Source organism: Mya arenaria, chromosome 15 (assembly GCF_026914265.1).
Source record: "Mya arenaria isolate MELC-2E11 chromosome 15, ASM2691426v1".
Taxonomy (NCBI): domain Eukaryota; kingdom Metazoa; phylum Mollusca; class Bivalvia; order Myida; family Myidae; genus Mya; species Mya arenaria.
In genome coordinates, this window is record NC_069136.1 from 20,927,916 (window position 1) to 20,955,008 (window position 27,093).

Sequence of the window (27,093 nt, forward strand, 5' to 3'; positions counted from 1 at the left end):
GCAAATGACCAGCTTAGTTGTACACCATGAAACCTTAAATATAAGCAAATGAACAGCTTAGTTGTAGATCAGGCACCTTAATTATAAGCAAATGACCAGCTTAGTTGTAAACTGGGTACCTTAGATATAAGCAAATGCCCAGCATATAGCACCTTAAATATAATCAAATGACCAGCATATAGCACCTTAAATATAAGCAAATGACCAGCATATAGCACCTTAAATATAAGCAAATGACCAGCTTTTTTGTACATTGGACACCTTCAATATAAGCAAATGACCACCTTAGATGTACATCAGGTACCTTAAAGATAAGGAAATGACCAGCTTAGTTTTACATCAGGTACCTTAAAGATAAGGAAATACCCAGCTTAGTTTTACATCAGGTACCTTAAAGATAAGGAAATACCCAGCTTAGTTTTACAACAGGTACCTTAAAGATACGGAAATACCCAGCTTAGTTGTACATTGAGTCCCTTAAATGTAAGAAAGCATATAGTCTAAGAGAGGAAAAACCTACTTGTACCAAGATCACAAAACAACATTAATCTTAAATGATTAATTTTGATTTCAAGATTGAACCCTACATGTATGAAGAGGAATCAACAAATTAATCATAATGACCACAACTTCTTCATAATAAATTATTTCAGTGTGTAATTGTGTTCTTAATATCAACTGAAATTATACATGAAATAACTTTATTTGCAATTTTCACGGCCAAAAAACGCTTATTTCAATATGTTTCAGCTACTTTTATAAATAGTTTATGTTTACTCCTAGAACATTTTCAATGACCTCAAAGTAATATGGGGTCACCAAGCATAACAAATTCACTAAATTGCATGTAAGAACCCTTGGCACATGTAATGATATCGAGATAATTATTCTCTCTAACATCAATGTTGAGTCACTGTACACTGCATGTCAAGCTTTTGAAATGGTGAAAGGGAAATAATCAAATAAAGAATACCAAAAACGATTCCCAAAAAAGCCTGGTTGTCTTTATACTTTTTATTTCATTTTGCAGAAAAATCTGCCAATTCCATGTCATCAAATATTCCCAGAACTATTTTACAATTAGTATCAACAATAAACAGTGTATATACCATGTGATAAATTACATCCTAAATGCTATGTCAGAAGGAAACATTTTGCTTAGAATTGAGACTTTAAACAAAGATAACTTTACTATTGATTTACCATATTAAATGAAACAAGGCGCAGTCTCAGCCGCTTACAAAGCCCCGTATTCGGTCTTTTACTGGAGTTTGATTGAGAGTTTAGTTTCTTAAAACACTTCGACAAACCTTTTCACAAAACTGTCGTCTGAGGGAGCACTCTCAAAACATTTTGGAAACAGGTTTGTTAAACTGATCACCTAATCAAACTCTGGTAATAAAATGAAGACGGGACTCTCTAAGCAGCAAAGCCTGCACTTTATTTTATTTAAAATGTTTTAAGTCTTCATTCAAAGTAAATTGTTGCCTTCTGATGTAGAATTTATGGTGTTATTTATCACATTGAATACACACACTGATAAAGGTCATCCAAAAAACTCATAATTCATTATGTATCATATTAACAGCACAAATATTGTCACATCAATATCATTAGTATAGGTACATGTATAATTTTGGTCGAAGTTAACATAAAACATGATTGTTTAGCTAGTTATTCATACATATCATATAAAATATACCATGTTAACCATTTAAACCACATCCAGTTCATGAAAATCATTCACACTTTTATACATTGTACATAATATATGCATATATCACAGTGCCGTATAATGCGTATATTCATAAAAATGTGCCTGACACTTAACAGCCATACAATTTACCACACCCCAAGTTTTAACAGCATCCAACAATACCAGACACCTTTGTATATATTTATGTAATTACTAGGACATTTAATGTGTTGGCAAAAAAGTGAAGACATTTTATACTCAACTGAGAGTCTATTTTTAAGGTATTTTATACATTTTCATCAGATGTGGCAGTATCACTTACAGATGGATAATATTATATAATTATATCAATTTTTTCACAAACAACTTACTTGCAGTATTTTTAATAAAGCCATTTATTGAATATTTTGTGTTGACAGCTGTGTAAGAAAACACTTTGACTTGTGCACAGATAATCATGATAGCCATCAGACTTAATAAACAATTCACTAATCAAATGTTTTCATACACTTATGAACTGCAATACTTCAACACTCAATTCTTAAATTCAGTAAAATGCAAAACAATATCTGTGACAGCAAAAAAATAACTCGCATGTGCATGGATAATAAAATCATTTTTTTACGACAAATAAACGACAGAAATATATACATCTCTGACCCTTTCCTAATGATGCCAGCTTCAGACAATTATGTCATGACAAACTGTTGAATAAAGTGCCGTGATAAGTTTTACAAGTCTCCATGTAAAGTCAAGTGATATATGTGAAAATTCATTAACAGTAAACTATCAACACTTATTTATACATATACATACACATTCAAACAATAATGTTTTGAAGCGAATGCCAAGCTCATCTATGATTGTAAAGTCGAAAAGGGGCACAACTCAATTATTAAAGACAGAGTAATTGGCCTTGCCAATCAAATATGCATATTGCCTCTGAAAACATGTGTACTATGTTTCAATCGAATATGTTGAATAACTCTTGAATTATGGCCAAGTTACATGTTTTTACACAAAGACACCAAGGGCTACAGCAATAACCTTTTCTTATTTTTTTCTTTGAAAATCAGAAAAAGCTAAAAGTAACATAACAACTTTCTTTCCAAGTCATTCCACTTACAGGAGCCATTTTATTAACAAGCTTCTTGTAAGATTAGTTTACCATTCCATTATTCTTAAAATGAGATATTTTTCAACAATAAAGTTAGGCTATATATATATAAAAATATTACATTGTGCTTATTTAGTAAGTCATTGTAAGTTAAAATTTTTAATTTTTTAAATTAATTAAAAATTGATATTGCTGATCTAACAATAATTTGTCTTTACTTGTTAATAAAACTGCCCCATTGTAAGTAACTGATTTCAAATACCTTAACCACCAAACTCGTTTATATCAAAATGTATGTAACATCACCATATAGCCAAACACAAAATTATATTTCATTCAAGCCATCATTCAAAGTGTACATTTCCATATATAAATGCTTGATGGTTCTCTCATAATTATAATATTTCAACGTATACAATTTAAATGAATGATTTACTGTGAAATTGTCACTCACACAATTAAAAATAGTTGCCTGAATTTCATAACACATTTTATACATGATTTTAACATATATTTTAACATACATGTATAAAACCAGGATTTCACTCAGACGCCTGAATAAATCCTCTGTCATTCTATGATTTAAGATTCACATGATGAAAAGAAGAGAACATTTATTTTGTAAACTAAATAAACCGTTTGGGAAAATTTTGTGTTCATACATGTATGAAACATTTAAAGTGACTAGACACCAGATAATCCAAAAATCGACAAATTCAGTATTTCATCAATTGTCATTTTGAACTAGTAAGAGGCCGTTAATACATCCCTTAACATGATTTCAAGAGTATTTCATGGCTGTTTTGGCTGAGTTCACCCATTTAAAAATAGCACATCATACCAGTGGTCTCCCAGTTTCTAGGTGTATATTTAGAATGTGAAAGACACCTGATTAGTACAGATACTTATACTGACGTTATTTTTAAATTTACTGGTATTTACTTGGTAGACAAACTGAGTAAATTTTGAATCGGAAATATACACAAAAGCTGCAAAAGATAAATAAGATGTGATACATCATTAAGTAAGATTCAAAGTGTTGTGCACAACAATATTATTTTTATGTTAGTTTTAGACAATATTTTTTTCTTGCAATTGTATCATCTGGCGCCAAGTCCCTTTAAATAATACCCGGTTTAGATATTTAATAACTAATAACTATATAACTTTTCAGCTAGTGTATATTTTTACTCCTTTGCTAAAAATCTACCAGATACATATATCATTTGTAAATTACATAATACTTCTCTCATGAAATAATCAACATGTAAGTATTCACCTTTACAGCGTTAAAACAATGCTACAGTATTTGCCAAAAGTTTGTAGAATAAATAGAACGGCTCTATGCAATATTAATTTCAAAACTCAAAAATAACAATCAAATTCAAAATGGAATTTGTATATCTAATAATATGATTCAACTTCAAAATTTAAATGAAAATAATATGAAATGTTATTCATTTAATGTAAGATTTATTTGGATGACAAAATATTATGTCTGGAAGTTGATGAAATTTATAACATTTCTGTATCGTTTCATACAGTATGACAATATAAATACAGAATGGAAAAATGTTACTATGGAAACCTTTGTGTTATAATTCTATTCTATCCCTCCAGGCTTCTGAAAAAGATTAAAAATAATTAAATTAATGAAATATTTCAAACATTGAATTTCAAACAAAAATGTGAACAATGCCGTGTTATATCATATTTAAAGACATTAATATGATTCAAAAGCAGAACAAAAAAATCTTTTGAATTATCGAGACAATTCAAATTCAAACTATAAGAATAATTAATGGTAATGATAGAAATTCTAGGGAATTGCTCAGTAAGATTAATTATACTGATATTTATCCAGATAAAATATTATTCAGAATCTTACAATAGGCAATTCTTGATTAAATGTGTTTAATTTATCATTTCTAAATAATTAAAATTAATACAATAATGGCCATGAGTTGTTATTTATTTCAATAATGTTTGAAAAATGGTGTAACATGACTTTAGATTAATGAGAGTGAGCTATTGAAAAATTGCAAACTTATAATTCATTTAATGCTGCACTTTCACAGACTGACAGTTTTGTCTCTATTTTTTTTCCTTTTTCCCCGTATGAAGTGATTCATAGATTTCAGGCTCCAATTTAATATCACAAAAATACTGAAGTAATATCTCAATCTCAACTCAATTTACCACATAAAGGCATCGTATGACTGCATGTTTTTATACTTGCTGAAATAGTATTTTCTCACAGAATGTGTTAATAAAAGATTTTGTCAATATTTCAAAGAAAACTAATTCTAGAGCAAAAAATATACTTGAGTAATTGTTAAAAAACAGTGACATGTACTCAAATACATTTTTGGCAGAAGAATAATTTCCCTTGGAATCTTGACCAAAAGCATCATTCAAAATATTCTATGGTAGAATGGCTTTAAAAAGGTGTAAATACTTATATGATTGATTTTAATAACTGTTGATGCTATGTGTTAAAATGAGTTGAGACTGAAATTGAGTTTCGACTTAAGTATTTTCGTAATATCAGGGCCAGGTCTAGTTGGTATGAAGTGATTCATAGATTTGGGGTTTAGTTCGTATGAAGTGATTCATAGATTTGGGTTTAGTTCATATGAAGTGATTCATAGATTTAGGGTTTAGTTCGTATGAAGTGATTCATAGATTTAGGGTTTAGTTCGTACGAAGTGATTCATAGATTTGGGTTTAGTTTGTTTGAAGTGATTCATAGATTTCGGGTCAAGTTCGTATGAAGTGATTCATAGATTTCGGGTCAAGTTCATATGAAGTGATTCATCGATTTGGAGTTTAGTTCGTATGAAATGATTCATAGATTTGGAGTTTAGTTCGTATGATATGATTCATAGATTTTGGGTCTAGTTTGTATGAAGTGATTCATAGATTTTTGGTCAAGTTCAAGTGAAGTGATTCATAGATTCCGGTCTAGTTTGTATGAAGTATAAATAACACAGGCCTTTAATAACTGGAGTTTATATTTTACATCAGGTATGAATGGAAATAGGTCAGCTTATGTTCTTGATTAACTTAAAGAAATAGTACTATATTGGAATGTCAGAATGGTAATCGGTAGGCACTCATCTTATTAACATGCAGTAAGTAGCTAGTGGGTAAATTACAATATTTTAATAAACACACGCCACTTGATGTTCATTGACATCATGACACGCAATAATTTTTCTTCACTGCATACAAGTTCCTGCAATATCTTTAAAGGGTTGTTTTGTTTTTAAGCTATATTTTTTGTAAACTTAATGTTTATGGAAAGTGTATATTGAAATATCAAAATAATGCTTACATTAAGTTTATAATACAAAAAATAAAAAGTTTTGCATCACAGCGAGTGACTCATCTAGTATGGGGTTGCCAGATAGTTTTCCAGCACGGCTAAATTCACTGGAAATGTCTATCCGGTGTGCAAGAATAACTACTTCTACTCATCATTATTTTCTTTGCAAAACTTTTTAGAGTAAATACGGTACCAACCTTTCTTTACACTATCCAGCTCCGGAGGTTCGTATTCTATTTGAGATCGTGTATTTGTGCCGTAAATGCTATCCCAAAACACCTTTATTTCGTAATCATAGTTTTTCCACTCCGGCACAATACGCATAGCAGCATTTAACTTGGGCTCCTTTGTCAAGGGATTGTTACACTGGAAAAGAATTATATAACATGTTTGATACTTGGGCCTCAATTTCTCAAAACTTCTCAAATCCCTTATAAAAGGGTTGAGTAAATCTCACTATTTTTGATTTCCTTATAATTTGTGTAATATTTTCTTCTTCTTTTTTTAGAGAGATTTTAGACTTAGTATAGGAATAATGTTCATGATAATCACAATAAACAATTTTTCTTCTATTGAAATCTAATCTAATATATATTTTGGCCTATGAAATAAGCTACTTAGGTTTGTTAAGCTTAATATGTTTCAAGAAATTGGGGCCAGATGCTTACACAGATTGAGATGGAATTTAAAGGGAGTCTCTCACAATTTACAAAGTCATTTTATTATTTATGTGTTTTGCGAATACACTTATGGTAATATGGATAGTTGTATTATGAATTTTAAATTAGTATTCTTTTGTCATTAAATCGTTTTAAATATGACAGAAAAAACTCTCTTTTTACCAGAAAGTGTAAGTCATCGTTATTGAAATTCTGAACCCAAGTTCAAAATAATATCTGTCAATTAAAGTGTTTAGTGTTAATATTCTTGTTCATAATAATAATGAACTAAAAATACTCAATTTGTACAAATTTTGAAAATATCATCACCAATATGAGAGGGTCCCTTTAACAATCAAATACAAAATGTGAAACTTTTTAAATAAAAGATTACATGATGACTTGCTTTAAACTGTTATCATTTTTTTTAAAATCTATATTGTTTTATTTCGATGAGTCATATTCAAATCAGTAATTATTAGCATCTTGAAATGAAAACAAAGATAAAAAATAATGCCATACAAATTACAAAATATAGTCATACATATTTTGTAGGCATGTATTTGTCCGAGACCTAATTCCTTGTACAGGTATTGCAAAACTTTATAGCAGCATATGAAACACAATCAAAATTATTATCGAGGTTTCCTTGGTGTACGCTCAAAGTTCTACTTACCAAGTCAATAGTTTTGGCATATTTCTTTGACTCCTCGCTACACCATGTCGCGCACCAAAGCCACTCCTGTGGCAGCGATTTTATGGCAACCTGCAGGAATAATTTATTTCATGAGTATTTTATAACTGCAACAATATATTAAAATAGGATCCAGCTCAGCACTCTATTATTGTTTTGGTATGAAGTGTGTAGTTTTCTCCCTTTAAAGAGTTTTGAAAGAGTTAGTTTAAGGATAAACTGTGGATAATCGCAATTAACTGTTTATGTTTTGTAAGATAAGCTGTAAGTTATTTCACTAATAATAAGTATCTCATAAGTGTTACCCTTGGAGTTCTTTCAAGAGATTAGAGCTATCTCATTTAATCTTTTGTTTTGTAATTTGATTGATTTCAGGCAAAGAAATATACATTTAATGACAGTCAGACGAGAAGCATATTGTTTGAAATATCTTGGTTTAGATATAAGAAACTGGTAGAGCCTTAGTCCCTGGTTATAGCCCCTCCTTTATATCGGCCCGTTTTCCATCAGTTAGTCACCTGCCACAATCATAATTAACTCTCTTTAATACTAACCTGATGTATCATATTATTTGGAAGATCCTGATCAAGGTTTGATAAACTGTTAGGGTCCTGGCTGAGCCCCTGGTATTGACCCCTAAGTCTGTCCCCTGCAGCTATCTCACGGAAGCGCTTCAAGTCCACAACATATAAGGCACTGTGTATGGGATAAAAATTCATATGTTAATGGAGGTTCATTCTTATAACTTCATAATACCACATTTTTGGGCAAATTTATAATCTAATGAAACATATATCCCATGGAAGGGGGAGGCAATTATTTTCTTAGTATATGGGTGGGTGTCTTTTTTCACTAGTTTGGACCCCAAAAGGGCAGATTTGCCTCTGTAGGGGGGTGGTATAATTTAAAAGTGCCCCCCCCCCCCCTGGGGGGTTATATGTTTAAATGGAATAGTCCTACATTTTATGGGAGATTAGGTCAAGTTTTGAATCATGAAAATAACATTCACTCGGGAGTAACAATCAGAAACATGCATGAACATGTATAATAAATGAGATAATTTCATAAATCAGTAGTTCACTTAACATATATATTCACTGCTTTTGATAGCCATTTTCCTTCAAATCTGCTAGGCAGACTTCTTGTCATTTGTTTAAATATCAATTTAATCTTTCATGGCAGCAACTTTGGAACCACCTGGCCCAAATTTCACGAAACTTCTTAAGCTTAATAGGCTTAAGTAGCTTATTTCAATTAGCCAACATATATACTTAGATATGATTTTCATCAATACAAAATGTTTATTGTAATTATCAGAAGAAAAAAATCCCATTTTAGAGTCTAAAACATCTCAGTGAAGTTAATTTATTCCAAATTATAGAAAAACAAAATAGTGAGCTTAGCATAATCATGTTATAAGACTTTAGAAGAAATTGGGGCCAGTGCATTATTCTAAATTCCACCATTGCCACCATTATTCAATGCAATATAAATCATTATTTAGTTTATTAATAATAGTTTATTAATTTGTTAATTAATCCAACTAAAATTAATTTGGTACACTAACTAACACAAATTACCTGATGTGGTACGCTCGTCCCGCTAAATGCCCCGCCCAGTAGCCAGATTTCCAGAACCTGAACGATAAACAGTGATTTATAAACCAATAATTTAAAACTTCAATTTCGTCCATTGCAAATTGTTTTAATTTTCCAAAAAAAAAATATTCAAAGAACAAATTATTCTTGATTTTCAAAATTGGCATTATCACTATCAATTTTTATCATCAGAAAACATTGTTAAATTAATAATAAACTACGTTTTAAATTTGCAACTAGATCTATTCACCAAAATTGAAAAGCGAAGAATATTAACTCTTGTCAAATATGCGTAAGGAGTAAAGCAGAGAAATATTTTGATTCAGTAGAAATACTTAATAGGTAAGGACCTCATACCAGAATGGGCAAAGATCAAAGAAGATATATTACACATGTAAAACATATTGTGTTAGTAAAATAGAATTTAAATACAAGAGAAACAACTCTAACGAGATGTTGCATCTTATACAAATGGTTTACAAAAGCTAGTTAATTGTTACCTGAAACCATCCATCTCCTTCCTGTCACTACAAAAGGGTGTATAGCCGTAAGGTGCCCCTCCCAGGTCAAGGTCATTTAACTCTTGGAGATCGGTACGCACAATCTACAACAGAAAAAGGGATTAAGAACATAAATAAGAAAAGGGTTTGCCATACAGTGCCCTTCCATGTTAAAAAAAATATTGGAGGTAAGTGCACTTAATCGACAATTGCATTTTCTCTAAAAGTTGGACATGGAGCATGGGATAAAACTCTAAAACGACTAAAGCTAGAGTTATGGGCCTTACTAAACATGTGTGTATTGACTTTCTGAACATGTGTATCAAGTTTCGTTTGGATGTCTTTCATTTTTTAGAGTTATAGCCATGGTTAAGTTTGCACATAAGGCCTAAAAAAAAAATATGTCCGTTTCTAAGTAACCCGACCCTACCTATAAAAATGCGCCGACCCTAACTATTTTTTTCCGTTTCTGAGCAAAAAAATATTCGTTAGCGAATAGAGAGTTACGAAGGGCAGATAAATGCGAATTGGACGATCAGAATTATTGTTTATATGATATAACAAAGTCAGGCAATGACAGTAATGTAGGAAAGACTAGCATGTGCAAGGAAACACTCTGAACTTACGACAGATTTTGAAAAAAAAAAAAAAAAAAATCCCTACCTAAAATTTTTGGGAAGGTTACCCTAAACAACCATTTTTTTTTGGCCTAATGAAAGGCTATGACCATAATTTTGTTTTCCTTAAAAAACTTTAAAAAAGTTTAAATGCTTGTACCTGATCAGCATCAACAAATATAAACTTCTTCACATCCAGTGGAAACAGGACGTCGAGGAATAAGATCTTGAAGCCCCACATGATTCTCTGTTTCTCCTTCTGCTGGTTCAGCCAGCGCGGCCACTTGTACTGCACAAGTTCGTACTCGAAACCATACTCCTTGGCATAGTGGGGGATAAACTCCTGAAATATATGTCATAATGCATGACTAAATGCCTGCTTGTTGCTTGTTAAAATTTGGTAGGGTTTAATTCTCAAAACCCTTTGCAAATCAATGAAGTGGCCAATATTTAAGTTGTCCGCGATATTATATCTTAAAACTCTTCCTTTTTTAAATCCAGAAGTGAGAAAATACATTAAAAGTAGGTGAAATAGAGTGTGACATTACTTTAAACGTTAGTGAAAGAGTGACCTCACTTTAAAGGTAGTGGAAAGTGGAAAGATTACCTTAAAATTTGTTGAAAGTGTGACATTACCTTAAACGTTGGTGAGAGGTAATTCTTCAAGAACCAGAACTTTACTTTGGATTTTGTATTTTTCATAACACTCATCATCATTATTCTGAAAAAGATGAAAAGAGTTCATTTTTACAAAAAAAGGAAATATTTTACATAATTTACATATACAAATCATGCATTAAACAAGTAGGGTATTTTGAAACTTAAAAGTAAAACATAAAAAAAACATGCTTACCTAAATTTACCTTAGAATTCATTAAATGCAGAGAAAGAATTATTTACATTAAAATACTGAGTTGTGATTGACACTTAGGACAAGACCATGGAACTATTTGTTTCAAAAATATATAAACTAGAACAACTATCAAATGTTCAAACATGAACAATTACCTGAGCAATCTTTCATACAGATGTCCTGATGCCACTGAGAAGATATTTAATGTCTGGTCTTTATCCTCGGTTGATTTTTCACCACCAGAAAATGAACTGAAAATTTCAGAACACATTCAACAAAAGTCATATAACATGATGAATTGCATGTATTTTAGAAACTGAATTGTAACTGTTATGTTTAATCCATATTGAAAGGCCAAATATTAGGCCTTTAAAAGTATGTATATTTCTGGTTTGGTTAACATGACACTATATAGGAAATGTGCGCAAACTGTACCTTTTATAGTCCCTCCGTAAAAAAGAAAGAAAGAAATGTTTTGGGTGTTTTAATTTAGAGGCATTCATCAAAAGTCATATAACATAATAAATGACATGTATTTCAGGAATCCCATTTTTTGTATTTAAAGTACAATAGTAAGCCTTTAAAAATATTATTATATTTCTGGTTTTAATGAGTTAACTGACAATACCTATGAAATACCTGGTAGGTGCCAACCTTACCATTTTTGTGGTCTCATATTTATTTTATTTTACTTTTGAGTGTTTTTATTCCCCAGTGAAGACCATACTAACCATTGCTAACATAAACCCTATTATAGAAATAAGATATAAATCATAAAAAGCCTTTATCCCCTTCATGTTTTTTTTTTCGACAAGATGTAACCCAAACCACACATTTTTATTTTATTTTGCCTTAATAAGATACAGAAGATTGTAACATGAGAGACATTAAGAAAATGCAAATGACTAATAAATATTCTCAGCTTTAAAGCATTATGAAAGTTAAACATTTCAGGAAGGCTGAGACATAGTGAATTATGGAATTAGAAGTATTAGAAGTATTTGAACAAGGCATTAACTTCATTGATGTATAGTTCATTATACTTCAATGAATGTCTTAAGATTGTCGGTACTTTCTGATAAATTGTACAATTCCATGGGGATAATTATTTCTCTAAGAATTCTACTAATATACAATGACTTTAGTGTTTTGAGTCTTTTGAAAAGACAACCATTATTCAAAACAATGTTTGAGCAAAAATAATGAATTTTAAAACAATTTTCAACACTTACTGTGAAAATCCAACTATAAAGCAATTTTATAAAGAAAAGATACATTTAGTATACAATAACTTTAAAAAGAGAAATGCTAACTCTTAAGGAAATGGAATTTTAATGGAAATGAAATTCAGTTATAAAACATCAGCAATGTGCATGTGTTCTTTTTTTAAAACACAACAAAGATTTATAGAAAATGGATGCCATTGATGTTACTTACTAATTGCCTGCTTGTTTCTAATGCTAAATAAATATAATTATTTAGAATTGATTTACATTAAGTTTAAAAGCATTTTAAACTAAAGCTATCACAGGAGTGATGAATACCCCCAGACACCACCTGCACTCATAGAATGTGTAAATGTGGTGTTTTGAATAAACAACCTGAGTATGTGCATTTTAAAAGCTGATTGTCATTATGCCATTGTTAAGTGAGTCGGACACATAATTTTCCATGGTGAACAACAATCCTATTCATTAGATTAGAGCTAAAAAAAACAAATCAGTTCTGTGAATAAAATGCAAAATAATGAGGCAAAAGTGAAAAAAAAAAATACTGGCCCAGGAAGAGATATAAATGGTTTTCGGATTTCCTGGCCTTTATAATCACCTAGAGATGGTATCCCAAATTCCACTGGCCCCTTCTTCATCCTTTGAGTCATCCAAGAGCTTTTCTTTGTCCTTTCCAGGTTTCTTCGCGACCTTGACCCGGATTGTCCGCGACTTGAAGTCCTTCATGGCAACGATCACGTCCTTAAAACCGGCCGGGGTCTCAGTGTATTCATGGCTGCAAACAGACATAAAAGTAAATAAGAGTTATCATAAGTTGTGATGTGGGCCTCTGAATGATAGCATTGTATTGCAATCTGTATATTCATTGATTAAGTATTAATTTAGTCTTTAACGGTTTCCACACCACTAGTAACAGATAATATGGGTCACTGGGCATCAAAATTATACATTATTGTACAACAGATCCCTCAAAACACATGTTACGTCAATCAAACAGGTCAACAATGAATAAAAAGAAAAAGAATCAAATGCTCTTAAAGAATAAAACAAAAATTGAACGAATTTTAGAGAAAAAAAATACAGCAATTTTAGTAATTCCAATGGTATTATTTTTTACAAATATTCGGAATGGATTTTTTTTTTTCCGAGTAATTTTAGGCACCAGTTGGTCCAAAAAATATACATATTCACTTCTTACCTCGAGATGTCATAGAGCTCTGAAGACCGGCCCTGTCGCAGTTTGAGCGTCCAGGCACCTGGGTTAGCCTTCATTTGGAAATAACCCTGTCACAACAAGAATAAAATATAAATTATGTACCATAATGTTTGACATGTAAAGTATGCATGCGATCAAGAAAAACATCAATCATCCTTATTTTTAACTTTGATATAAAAGAACATGTATACATATAATTTGTTTAATAACATTTCCTAAACAGCATTGTTGCCCAGATTTCTTTCAATATACATTTTGATAATATAATATTAGTTCAAAAACACACATAACAGCAAGTAGAAAGATAATCACTAAGCAATCATGGTAGTCAATTTTTGTAAGTATCTACTAGCAATTAAAGCATACATTTAGAGAATTGAGATGTCAGCATAAATACTTTTAAAAGTCTCTCTTCATTATACATTGAATATGTTACGTAACAGATAATGACTCTTGCGCTAAAAATTGTGTCATTTTATAACACATGTCATGTTCAGAAATATAAGTTCAATGATTAAAAAGCATAAGCTGGGTACCAGATTGGCCATAACAATGGTGTCCTGCTTAACATCTGAGCTGTTGGTTCCCAGGACAAACTGCAGACCCCGAGGAGGTTGGCCCGAGTTGGAGTCGTAACAATGACCTGGAAATAAATACATACAGTTGAGTTTTGAGAGCGGCAATGATACATGTATGTAGGGAATTGTAGTGATTAATCAAGAAATTGAACTTCTCATATCAATGGGAGAAGAGGAGCAACAAGAAGTCTAGAGATCAAGGTTTTCGTCCTCAGGATGAAAGCAAGATGAAATTAGTCCAGCAGAATTTAATCAAGGTCATAGATATTCTGATTCCCGGAAAAAGGAACTCTCTCTCAAGAGAAAAGGTCCTGATCCTCAAGAAAAAAGGAACTCACCATAAAGAGAAGAGGTACAAACCTTTAAAAAAAGGTTTTCAGCCGCACGTTAAAAGTAATAAACCCATAAAGAAGGTATATACCCTCAACAAACAAGGCTTTCATTGCAAACAATGTTTTCTCCAAAACCGGTACACCGTAAATTGTAAAGCTTTTTCCAGTTCTTTCATATGGAGTCATCAGAGGATAGTATGTAACTCTATGTAAGAAAAACAGCCAGCATATGCTTGTAATATGTGCACCTCCTCTTTCAATTAATGGTTTCCATGAAGAATAATTTAATTCCACCAACTGGTTTCAAAAAAGTAAAACAGGTACGCACTATCAAGAGTATAGAAGGTACTATCCCTCAAGCAGAAGAGGTTCTCCCCTCAAGCAAAAAATGTACTACCCTTAAGTTAAGCAGAAAAGGTACTCACTCAAGTGGTAAGTTGCATTTCGTTTTCAAGCAGAAAAGATACTCACCTTCAAGCAGTAGATATTCCAGTTGAAATTCCGCCTCCACGCCGCCCCTCACTTCATCCAGTAGAATGTTATCAAGGTCGTACTGTGCCCGTATCGCCTCTACGAGCCAGTTCTCTGCAGGTTCCATCCCTAGGGTGAGGATAGACTTGTTTGGTAGGTCGACAAATTTCGCCTTTGGTCCACCCGCCAATTTCCCATCAGCCTTAAACTTGAGTTCAGGGTCAAGGACGTATCGGTAGTACCTAGGGTATGCAAATTAAAGGTCAAGGACTTTTTGGGTATTTCGGAAGCGAGGGCTGGTTCGAAATTACTCATATTTTCAAAACATATTTTTACAGACAAGTTTGTATATCAAAATGCTTACTTACTTCCTTTAAGCCCTTCATATTGTACATTTGTGATAATGGCAAACAGTTTGTCAGAATAATACTTTGTACTTTGCACACTAACCTAATGACCAACAGTTTCATTATGCTTACATTAAGAAAGGCATAACTAAAGAGAATTAATCAAATCAAAGAAAGAGCAACAGTCCTTTTTTTATTGAAGTATTCTTTAAGTTTACAATAGCCCTTGCCTTAAGCCGTTTGGTACTCGTGACTTCAAGTGAATATCTATATTTATTTCATATAACACACCAACATTCCCTAAACTTATATCATACTAGAACTCCGCGAGTCGGATGTGTCGCCTGACGAATTATTTACTGTCGACTTTATAGCTGTTAGATTGGCATTTTATTCATTTATAGACAATAATGTTGCCATTTAACTTTCAAGCGTAGGTGGCATTTGAGCCCTCAATCAGATATACCTATGGAATAAGTTTCAGGTTGAAACCTCCTATAGTTTACGAGATATGCCACTGAACCTAAGCAAGAATATTAACAAAGGGCAATAACTCTAAAAATATGGCAGCAAGAGTAACGGTTCTTGAGCACTGCACTTGCCCTCAATGAGATCTATCTAGCTATGAAGTTTCAAGTTGATACCTCTTATATTCTTCAAGATATGCCCCGGACAAAACTTTAAGCATGAAAATTAACAAAGGGCAATAACTTTAAAACTAAGAAAGCAAGAGTTACTGTTATTGTGCACTGCACTTGCCCTCAATGAGATATATCTTGCTATGAAGTTTCAAGTTGATACCTCTTATATTCTTCAAGATATGCCCCGGACAAAACTTTAAGCATGAACATTAACAAAGGGCAATAACTTTAAAACTAAGAAAGCAAGAGTTACTGTTATTGTGCACTGCACTTGCCCTCAATGAGATCTATCTAGCTATGAAGTTTCAAGTTGATACCTCTTATATTCTTCAAGATATGCTACGGACAAAACTTTAAGCATGAAAATTAACAAAGGGCAATAATTTTAAAACTAAGAAAGCAAGAGTTACTGTTATTGTGCACTGCACTTGCCCTCCATGAGATCTATCTACATATGAAGTTTCAAGTTGATAACTCTTATATTCTACAAGATATGCCCCGGACAAAACTTTAAGCATGAAAAATAACAAAGAGCAATAACTCTAAAAATATGGAAGCAAGAGTAACAGTTCTTGTGCACTGCACTTGCCCTCAATTAGATCTATGTACATATGAAGTTTCAAGTTGATACCACTAATAGTTTAGGAGATATACCCCGGACATACGAAAATGGGACGAGGACGCCGCCGCCGCCACCGACAAAAGTAACCCCTATATGTCGTCTTTTCAGGCGACACAAAAAGCACAGATATGCAAGAATATGCTGGTGTTGATCTATGATCTATTGAAATGTATCAGTGGGTGAAAAAGGAGGAAAGCAATAAGCTGAACTTTACATTGAGGTAGGCAACATTCCTGGTCCAGGGTTAGTCTTCAATAAGCAACTAAGATTGGAGAATAATCTGAGTGTTTCCATTGGCCAATTTATATTATTAATCCAATCAAACCAGCCAGATTTCATTTTAATCATTATATTTAAACTGAGATGTTTATTGAATACAGCCCAAGGGTAGATCCTTGGATGGGGTCACAGGGAGAAAACCTTTAAACTTCAGGACTGGTTTTCAATATAAGTCTTAATTGGATCAAAGTACGATGTAGCTAATCGGATTACTTGCTATTAATAACTGACCAATAGAGTGAATAAAGTCAATGATGTATGACCATCAGAATAACTGAAGTTGAATATTGAATACCACCCCTGGATTTAAGGCATTTTAACAGTGTCAGATTGATGTTTATCATAACTGCATTACATGATAGGAGAAAAAAAATCCAGAATTTTGTAACACCACAGAATACTCTCACCCCTGATGTATATTATTTGTTTTAGACTAGTTGCATATGATTACTTATAAAACAGATGGCTTTAATTGATCAATGACAACACCAGTCTTACCTCTTCAGTGGCATCTCGGAGAGCTTATCCTTGCTGTTCATGTAGACACGAATATCGAGGTTGTATAGGTCTTTCAGCACCATGAGAATTGGGGCCATTTTCTGGGCGGCGATGCTTGCCGGGTCCACAATCGCCTCTATACGGAATGCTGGCATATCATTATTTCCAGGTATTTTCACCACACTAAAAAAAAACAGCGGAAATATATAGTGGACCTATTGCATACAACTTTTTAACAGTTAACAAAGTTGTTAACATCATCATTGTTAACTTTTAAATAGTAACTGCCAATGAAGATTAATGGATACACTTATGATCTGCTGCAATTCTAACAGAATTTGAGAAAAATATTTCAGCTGTACTTGTTTATATTTAAGTGTTTGAGCACATCATAAAACATTCCATGTTTAACAGGTCAAACATCTATCTTTATGATGTCATTTTTTATCTCAAAACCCAGATGGAAATATGCTAACCTGTGTTGGTCTCCGCCATATTTCACCTTCTTGCGTGTGTGACTCTTCTCTATGGACGCAAGAAGTCCGCCAACCTTCATTACAAGGTCGCTGCCCCTTAAGTGAAATTAAAAATCCAATATACTCAGTGACAATACACAGCGACAAATTAAATTTTGCCCGTACATTTTATTTCATTGACCTTGGTATCGCCTTGATTAGCAGAAACCTGACCTATATAACCATGCACATTTGTAGCATATATCAATATATCATTATGTATAATTTATATTTCAATCCTAAGAATAAAATTTGCCTTACTTTTTGCCTGTGTATTTCATTTTGGTGATCTCCGTGCGGAGTCGATTGGCGGAAAGCTGCTTCACATACATTTCCAAAAGGTCAACGTCTTCAGTGATAAACTCTTCATCCACCCTCAATGGTCCAAACACCTATATATAGGAAAATGATGATCAATTTATTGTTAATTGTCTATGTAATATATATTGCATTATGTAACTGGTAATGGCTCATGAGTGCACTGGTTGTGATACAGAAAGATTAATCTTTTTTTCCTCAGAGCCCAATTTCTTGAAAAATCTTTTTAAAGCGTAAAAAGATACCCATCCATATACGATTTAAATAATTGCGTCCCCCCCCCCCCCCGGGCGTAATATGTATTAATGGAATAGCCCTTAGCTTGTTTCTTACTTAATCCTCAGTTTTAAAACAAACAATTATTATAGTTTATCATAAACATAACTTCTCTTTGCAGTCTCAGAACTCATTAAAGTGATAGTCAAACAAGAAAAATAGTGTTCTTAGATTGATCATGATATATGGGACTTCAAGATTGTTTCAGAAATTGGCCTGGGCCAGTATTCAATATTGATCTTGTTCTTATCCTTAATCATGCCTCAGTGATTCCATTCAGCCTATTGGTCAATATACAGGCCAAAACACTCAGATTCTAATCTTAAGCTTAAGTTCAATTTAATTTGGTTATTTAATACCGTGCCAGATGTGTAATTGTCTGGTTAAATTTTAATTATTATACAACAAATCTACATAAATAAAATAAATTGACACAACCATTCCGGATGTTTTTTATGCTTAAAACAAAGATCATATTAGGCCTCAGTGGGTATTCGAGGCAATTAAAACTGTTAAAGATTCCCGATATAATTGTTTCTCTACGCACCTGCCCATTGGCAACAAATCCCCTTTTGGAACCAGGGATCTCCAGTGTCCTCTCGGCAAACACACGGTGCACCTGTAGAAACTCTGAAGATTGCCCCTCATAAGCCTTCAGATAAGCAGCCATATCCATACCCTGTTCATGGAAAGAAATTATATTCAAACCTATTCCAAGTAATTCCCAATGAATTGTATTATTGCAAAAATCATTAGGATACCTAAAAGTAGTCCTTTAAAAGGCTTTACCGGTAACTGCTAAATTGAAATTACTACTCAATCTCTTTGCAGCCTAGTTAAATGTAAAGAATTCTGACATAGTAAATCGTCTAAATACGTCGGAGGTTGATATCACTGGAAAATGTCTGAGGTGTTTCCAATGTTTTCGTGTAATAAACTAATTGGTCTCTTACATTAACTTCCAAGTCTTGCAGCGTCTTTTTTCCGGACTGAAGGTCATCGAAATTCTCCTCTTTCACCAGCTTAGTAACATAGCTCTTCGCAAGGGTATTTGATAAAGTGTTGACTGCCACATGAGCTGCCTTGTTGATGTCCACTTTGCCTGTAGATGGTGCTTCTGGGTTGAAAATGAAAGCTAGGCGCATGTCGTTGGAGTGTTTCTGGGGAATAAATTTATTAGTTAAAAAAAGATGATCAAACTACATGTACTGAACAAAACATCAAAAACATTTTAATATTACGATTTAGCTTTGGACTGTTGTCTAAATAGAACAAGCCGTACACTCGCAAAATGCTTCTAAGCTTGCTTAAATTCTGGATATAATATCGCTACTGTAGTGCTTTTATATAATCAAAGCACTATATAAGAAGTAAGATTTTTTCATAGAAACGCAATCTGATGACAGTTGACATGCAAACAATATATTTTCATTACCTTTGTTATGCATACCAACACACTTAAAACTGCCAAGGTTTGAGGACACAACTAGACATACTCGAAATTTCAAGAAATGATCGCTACATGTTTACCATACTATACAGGCAAATTAATACATATGTAACTATATATAGGGATACTTTACAGGGATTCCGCAATTAGTTGCATGACTCAGTGATTATCAGTTTTGCGGCCTGGGCTGATTATCGATTATTTTGCGACCCGTAGAACATTCCCAATCGAATTCAATTTTTGTCTTAAAATCAAATTTGGCGACTGTAAAATAATGTCTTAACTAATTAATCACAATTTATTGATCTGCTTTAACAGTTTAATTATCAAAATCCTAAATGGAGGCAAACACGACCTACGTCTCGGGCCATTATGAGTCACTTGGGCCAATTATCACTCAACAGCCTCGCCACGCCGTGTATCAACCTCTAATTAATTCAAGTATCTGAAACAGTTTTGCTTTTATCTTAGAGCGTAAAACTTATAACAATATAAAACTTATCATACCAGTCGTTTGAGAGCAGCGTATGCTAGACTGCGACCTTCCGAGGTTTGAAGGTCAACAACCAGCCACAGGGATAAAGCGTAGACCTTCGAGTCATCTGTTGAGAGAAGGGAAAACAAAATGTCATTTTAAGTATCATCGAAGCTCTTTTTTAGTTTTAACTGTATAGTTTAAGGACCCCTGTAACAAGCCTGCGGCCATCTATTATCACAAATGAAATTGTGTTAATCTTACTTAATCTTGGTCGTAATAGGTCTTCATTCTTAGAACTAATTTAAAATATAGATCTTTAATAATAAATGATACTTATTTGAATACCTGATTATGGATACAACGTTGCATGTCCATATACCCATAAGTCAACAAATAAAATCAATTTTTACTTAAAGGGACTAGACACCAGATGGTCAAAAAATCAGCAGATATCGTAAAGTTGTACATCAGTAAGTAAGATTCAATATGTTGTTGTACACAACAAGGTAAATATTTTGTAAGTTTTTGACAATTTTCTTTTTTTCCTGCAATTATATCATCTGGTGTTCAGTCCCTTTAAAGAAGTTTTAACAGACATCGCCTGTTGCTTCATTTTATGCTGTTGAGTTCTGCCTGTATCCTTTAGCTCCTAATTCATAACAATGGAAATGTGATTCAAACTATCCCTATAAAGATAGTCTTTTGTACCAACTTCGGTGTAAAATTTGGACAAAGCTGTATCCACAAAAAGGAGTATATCATACCATTCCTGTGAAGGTAGGCGAGACTATCAGCCAGGGAGGCACACATATCTTTGGATGTCAGCATTTCAAATGTGTCATAATCTTCAGTAAGGCCGGATTCTGAAAAAAAAATCCATTTAATATCATTCACAATTTTATTCATTTTAAGCCCAATTAGGCTTATCAAGTACCTTATAACTAGGGATGCAAACGAATATTCGAATATTCGATCAAACGTTTGGTATTTGAATGTCAAAATAGGTATTCGAATATTCGATGTTTTGTTGTTGAATAAATATAATAATAAACATATTGCCTACAACTCTGTTGTTGTGTTAAAAGTTTGTTTGTCTTGTTTTTACAACGATTGGCCTATACTGCCGGAGGTGTGAATGTGTTGACAATACACGAAACACGTGTCATAAAATTATGTCATTTTGGGACATACCGTCGGGTACTATAAAAGTCCCTGTATTTGACAATAACTGGCTATAACATAAGTGACACAAAAAATAATTATTTTCGGTAAACTGAAATGCCTTTGCCAATTAATCAATAAATTAGTTCCCGAGTTGGTTTGTTTTTTCCATAGTTTAATTTAATAGTACAGGTCAATCCCAGAACGAGGCTGCTCGTCCTACGGAAAGACCCTCCATTGGCGTATTAACGCCATTTGACCAGAAATCCATCTAAGTTCACGTTGTTTACAAATATGAAGGCACAGGAATATAAATGAAATGATTTTGCTTTTTCTTTGTTCCTAATTTGTAACTTTTTGTCTTTCTGAAATGAGGAATTTCAGAGGCTCATTTCGTGAAATTCAGGGTCGGCCGCGCGTAGTGCTTACGACAAAGTAGGGCTTAAATGCCCGGGCTCTTAATTGAGCATATATTATAATAGTTAACTACAAGTTTTAAAAGATGTAATTTGGCAATCGAATATTCGTTCAAAAGAATTACCGAATATTCGAATATCAATTTTGCCATTCGTTTGCATCCCTACTTATAACCATTCTGACAGTTGACAGTTATTAATCATTCTTATATTAAAGGAAAAGCAATGCAATGTTTAAGAAGAATTCAAGAATCATTATTATATAAATATTTCAGAAACACAACACTTTAATCATACCAATATTTTCACAGAGGTCAAGCGTTTTGGATGGTCCATTCAGCACTCGAGAATTGAGCCGGGGTAGAACATGGTCTTTCTCCATCACCCATTCCAAAATATTGTGGCCCTCATGTAGACGACCCTGTTAAAGAGAGAGAAAAAAACATACAATGCGATGAAGGTACATAATATCATTGTTTTCACAAAGATCCACAGCTGTTGTTCGACAGTCCTCTAGTATCTGTGACATCATCTCTTAATCAACTACGTCAGGGTTACACCTCCATCCCCCTTTGTTTTAAATCCATAAAAGCCTGCTTGATTACTCTTGTAGCAGATCCTTTAAGAGATTATTATACATGTTAAGTAACACAACTAAAAAAGCTATAGACTTACCTGATAGACATTCTGTTGGAACTCTGGAGTAGCCTGCATGATTTCTGTAATAACACCTTCCTCAAAGCTGTCCTGAGTTAGGTCGGCCTTTTTCATGGGCTTTCCGTTTACGAGCACCGCTGGGAATTCAGTCAACCCACATTTAGAAATGAAGTCTGAACTGCTCTGAAATACAATGTAAGTGAAAAACATGAAGATACATGCATGTTCGGGTATTACTGAATAAATTTAAGTGGTCTACTGGTAAAGATGTCTACCTCTCACTCAATAGGTCGTGAGTTTAATATCCACCAGGGGTAATTTCTCATGGACTCTCATAAAGGACACAAGTAGTGGCTTCAGAGTGGTTTATATCAGTTTTAAGATGTCCTCACGATCGTGATGAAATACGTTAGAAGAAGCTAAATGTCAATTTGAAAACAGTTTGAATCTTCAAAATTATAAAAATTATTCAGCAAAATACTAAATACTAACATATTATGTTTTTATGAATATTTTTAATATTGGATATATTGGACGAGGATTAATACTCTACAAGTAACCAGACATCTGATTATTTTGACATTGTGTTCTCAGCTATCAAGTTATGACAATCATGAACCCTTTGACGTTCCCTGAGCTTAGAATTTTGCTCATGGAAAGCTTTATATTGGTTCAGGTGAAGTGCATAGAAAATCTACATCTTAAATGAATGGTAAAAACAAATGTGGTTTAACCTGGGACTAATTCTTCCTACTCCCCCAGGTTTAATGATTTCCACTTTTACCTATTTTTAAACCAAAAGCACTTTTCAGAATCAGACTACATGGTACTCTTGAATACCATAAATGACTGGGTATTAGATGCACTTTTTCCCTCAGATTTCGGTGTAAAAAATGTGTGCGTCTAATAACCAGTAACAAGCTTTTGAACTCTTTTTCTGAGGTCAATGTCAGGCCGAGAGTTTGTTAAGATTTATGTTGAAAGGGATGTTACTCGCGTCATATCGATCGAGTATATACAGGTTAAAACGGCAGTTGAAGATCGGGATACGGTATATCGAAAGACGTTTATATTGAAAAAAAAAAATTGTACGATTAAATTATTAAAATTATTCAATATTATTTTGAATAAAACAATAATTAAACATGCATATAAACAAGAGCTGTCGTATGACAGCGCGCTCGACTACGCCGCTTTGACTTTTAGAATACAATAACGATGTAATAATACCAAGTTTGGTCTCTTTATGTCAAACCTAACTAAAATTATTCGATACATAAGTTGACGTTGATGCTGCCCTCCCACCAGCCCGCCCAAACAATGACGCAAGTCATTCAAATAACTTTATTTCCCATTATGAAAATGTGGTTAAGAATATGCCTTTCAAAGGAAATTAAAAAAACAAAACAAAAAAAAACGCCATAATTTGTATTTAGGCTTAAAACAGAGTTATGTTTCTTGTTGTAAGATGGTCGTAAATAATTTTGAATTTTAAGTGCATTTAATGAACTGTATAGAAGTATTTTTATTAAACTCCCAACTTGCCCTTAACTTTCACTTGCCTAAAACTTTAACCTAAGTCAATCAGGGGCCATAACTTGTATTTAGGATATGGAGTTATGTAACCTCATTGGGTGATGGTACTGAACAATTGTGTGAAGTTTTAAGTCAATTGAATGAAGGGTATAGAAGTTATTAAACAATATCCCAACCTGCCCTAAAACTTTAACCTAAGTCAATCAGGGGCCATAACTTGTATTTAGGATAATATGGAGTTATGTAACCTCATTGGGTGATGGTCCTGAACAATTGTGTGAAGTATTAAGTCAATTGAATGAAGGGTATAGAAGTTATTAAACAATATCCCAACCTGCCCTAAAACTTTAACCTAAGTTCCATAGTCAATCAGGGGCCATAATTTGTAAAAAAATAATATGGAGTTATCTAACCTCATTATGTGATGGCTCTGAACATCTGTGTGAAGTATTAAGTCAATTGAATGAATGGTATTGGAGTTTTAAGTGAAAATCCCAACTTGCCCTTAAACTTTAACCTGCCCTAAAACTTTAACCAAAGTCAATCAGGGGCCATAACTTGTATTAAGGATAATATGGAGTTATGTAACCTCATTGTGTGATGGTCCTGAACAACTGTGTGAAGTATTAAGTCAATTGAACCAAGGATATAGAAGTTATTAATAAATATTCCAACTTGCCCTAAAACTTTAACCTAAGTTCCATAGTCAATCAGGGGCCATAATCTGTGTAAAGTATAATATGGAGTTATCTAACCTCATCATGTGATGGCCCTGACCAACTGTGTGAAGTATTAAGTCAATTGAATGTAGGGTATTGGACTTATAAGTGAAAATTCCAACTTGCCCTAAAACTTTAACCAGACGCCGAAGCCGACGAATAGTCAAGCTAAAAAGCAAAGTTGGGCACTGTCAAAATATTTTTTGTCAGTTGTACGATAAGGTGTGAAAAATTCACTGTCAACAAACATGGTGGCAAAGATTGGCAGACGATTTTGACAATTTTTTTATGCGTCCTTTAACCCAAAACATAGATTAAGAGTTTTTTCTCAGATTTTTCACGGATTTTTTTGCCTGCGTCTAGTACCCCCTGTCGTCTTATACCCAGTCATTTACAGTAGCTCTCTGCCAACACAACTTGCACCAAGAATATGATAAAACCAAAACCTTTCTTCAAACAACAAACAAGATAGAAAGCTTACCCTCTTTACATAGTCATATTCGGAGTCCTTGCCAAACACTTTTTCAATCTCCTCGTCAGCGAACTGCTCCTTAAACTCCTTGGTTACCATGGCAACAGTTATTTCCCCACCATTGGCGGTCTCGTACACCTGAAATTAAGAAATTACGAAAATGATTATATGTAAATCAAATAAAAAACATACAATCACGTTAAAAATAAATTCAACAAAATAATGGAAATACTCTGCCTGGTTCAATAACCTATGTTTACAAATTTTAACTTGAAATTAGTTTAGCATTTTGCTATTAAAATCATTATTTAAATATATGACTGAACAAAGAAATAAAATAATCCCAAAACAATTGATATTTAATGCTTACAAAGTTGTAAAAATTAGATAACAAAAATGTTCATCAAAAATTTATTTCTCGTACAAAAGTGGTCCTAGTTAGTAAGCCTCCAAGCCCTGTTTTTTTTGGTTTTGTTCAATATCTGAGTTTTGTATTACAGGTCTAGTTAAAAAAATCTTGTTTCACTTTAATACTGTAAGAATTCGCGCTTGTTTACATAATAGTCGAACTTCGACAATTATAGTCACACACTGAAAACTTAAAAATCACCTTTTCATTTAATCCGACATCAATCGGAACTCCTAGGCCATTTTCCATGGAAGTATGCCAATATATCAGTAGAAGCAGTTTGTAAATATTCAAATAATATTATCAATTTATTGTAGTGTTTTAACATATATTTTGTATTACTTAGTTTAAATTGATTGTCAGTGAAGTGTTTATTGCATAAATAATTAGATTCTCAAGAGTAATGTCAATAAGTTTTACTTCTAAATTTGAATTACTACACAACCTACTTGCAGCGTAGTTAAATATAAAGATTTCTAACATTGGAAACCATCCATATACATCCAAAGTTGTTATCGATGGGAAATGGCCATCCTATTCCGAAAGGGTCAGACTTACATCAGTGATAAAGGTGAGAGCCTTTGGCGCATCATGCTCCTGTCGGATGTAATCAAAGGCGTTAGCCAGCGCGACTGCTGGGTCATCTAGTCCACTCACGTCCTTGTCCCCGCTCACCAAAAACACCACGCCTATACGCACGGGGACACTGTGCACGTAGAAAGACTCCGCCATCTTTAGAAGTTCACGACTGTCTTTTTCTTGAGGGTCGACGATGAAAACCTGGAATCATACAACATATATATTTAAAAATTGTGTGTTTCAAGTCTGCTTTGACCAAAAGTTTTTCCAATTCTTTTATGGTTCAATGTATTTGAATGAGATGTGATTTTATTTTAGATTTTATAGATCTCGTAATTGACATTTAAAAAAATCCCCCCAAATCAAAACCTATAGATATTAAAGTAAGAAACTGTTTTTCACAGTCTAAGAGCTTTTTCCTATTCAAAGCTGATGTAAATAATGTAAAATATATTAATTGATATTAAAAATGTAAACATAAGAAAACAGGCTGGTGTTATATATTGAATTTGTAAAATAGCAAAAGCCAGATTGTGTCACTTACCAAGTTAAAGAAATTCTTGGCTACATGTCTGAGCATGCCGGGGTAAGTTGGGCGTAGAATGTCCTGAACCTTGTCAGGCCAGTTACTGTACTTCTTGTCCGTCTCAAGGTCGTTGATAAACTGCAAAAGAGAAGGTGAGACATGGTTGAGATATAACATTGAATAGAAGTTCTTTGAGACTAATTTAGATTGTGGGGCCATGTTATCAATACAGGTATGACTAAATATCCCAATATCAAGAAGTTCAGTGAAATACCAAGAACTACAGTGAAATATCAAGCACTCGAT

The 27,093-nt window shown here is 33.1% G+C and overlaps 1 protein-coding gene across 2 annotated transcripts in view; it reads right to left on the minus strand.

Moving 5' to 3' along the window:
* Positions 1-999: 999 nt before the first annotated feature.
* Positions 1,000-27,093, minus strand: part of LOC128219912 (UDP-glucose:glycoprotein glucosyltransferase 1-like) — a 43,140-nt gene continuing 17,046 nt past the window's right edge. For both annotated transcript variants that reach the window (XM_052928079.1, XM_052928078.1), the window contains 25 exons: positions 26,806-26,925; positions 26,241-26,462; positions 25,283-25,411; positions 22,565-22,729; positions 22,187-22,310; positions 21,077-21,175; positions 20,342-20,436; positions 19,338-19,544; positions 18,932-19,063; positions 18,052-18,182; positions 17,752-17,847; positions 17,276-17,458; positions 14,889-15,130; positions 14,044-14,150; positions 13,490-13,575; positions 12,890-13,066; positions 11,218-11,313; positions 10,846-10,930; positions 10,370-10,552; positions 9,593-9,696; positions 9,075-9,131; positions 8,049-8,190; positions 7,477-7,566; positions 6,339-6,507; positions 1,000-4,437 (listed from right to left, as the gene is read on the minus strand). In XM_052928079.1, coding sequence (XP_052784039.1) covers positions 4,409-4,437; positions 6,339-6,507; positions 7,477-7,566; positions 8,049-8,190; positions 9,075-9,131; positions 9,593-9,696; positions 10,370-10,552; positions 10,846-10,930; positions 11,218-11,313; positions 12,890-13,066; positions 13,490-13,575; positions 14,044-14,150; positions 14,889-15,130; positions 17,276-17,458; positions 17,752-17,847; positions 18,052-18,182; positions 18,932-19,063; positions 19,338-19,544; positions 20,342-20,436; positions 21,077-21,175; positions 22,187-22,310; positions 22,565-22,729; positions 25,283-25,411; positions 26,241-26,462; positions 26,806-26,925 — 3,270 coding nt within the window. In that variant the 3' untranslated portion in view covers positions 1,000-4,408. The remainder of the gene's footprint in view (positions 4,438-6,338; positions 6,508-7,476; positions 7,567-8,048; positions 8,191-9,074; positions 9,132-9,592; positions 9,697-10,369; positions 10,553-10,845; positions 10,931-11,217; positions 11,314-12,889; positions 13,067-13,489; positions 13,576-14,043; positions 14,151-14,888; positions 15,131-17,275; positions 17,459-17,751; positions 17,848-18,051; positions 18,183-18,931; positions 19,064-19,337; positions 19,545-20,341; positions 20,437-21,076; positions 21,176-22,186; positions 22,311-22,564; positions 22,730-25,282; positions 25,412-26,240; positions 26,463-26,805; positions 26,926-27,093) is intronic.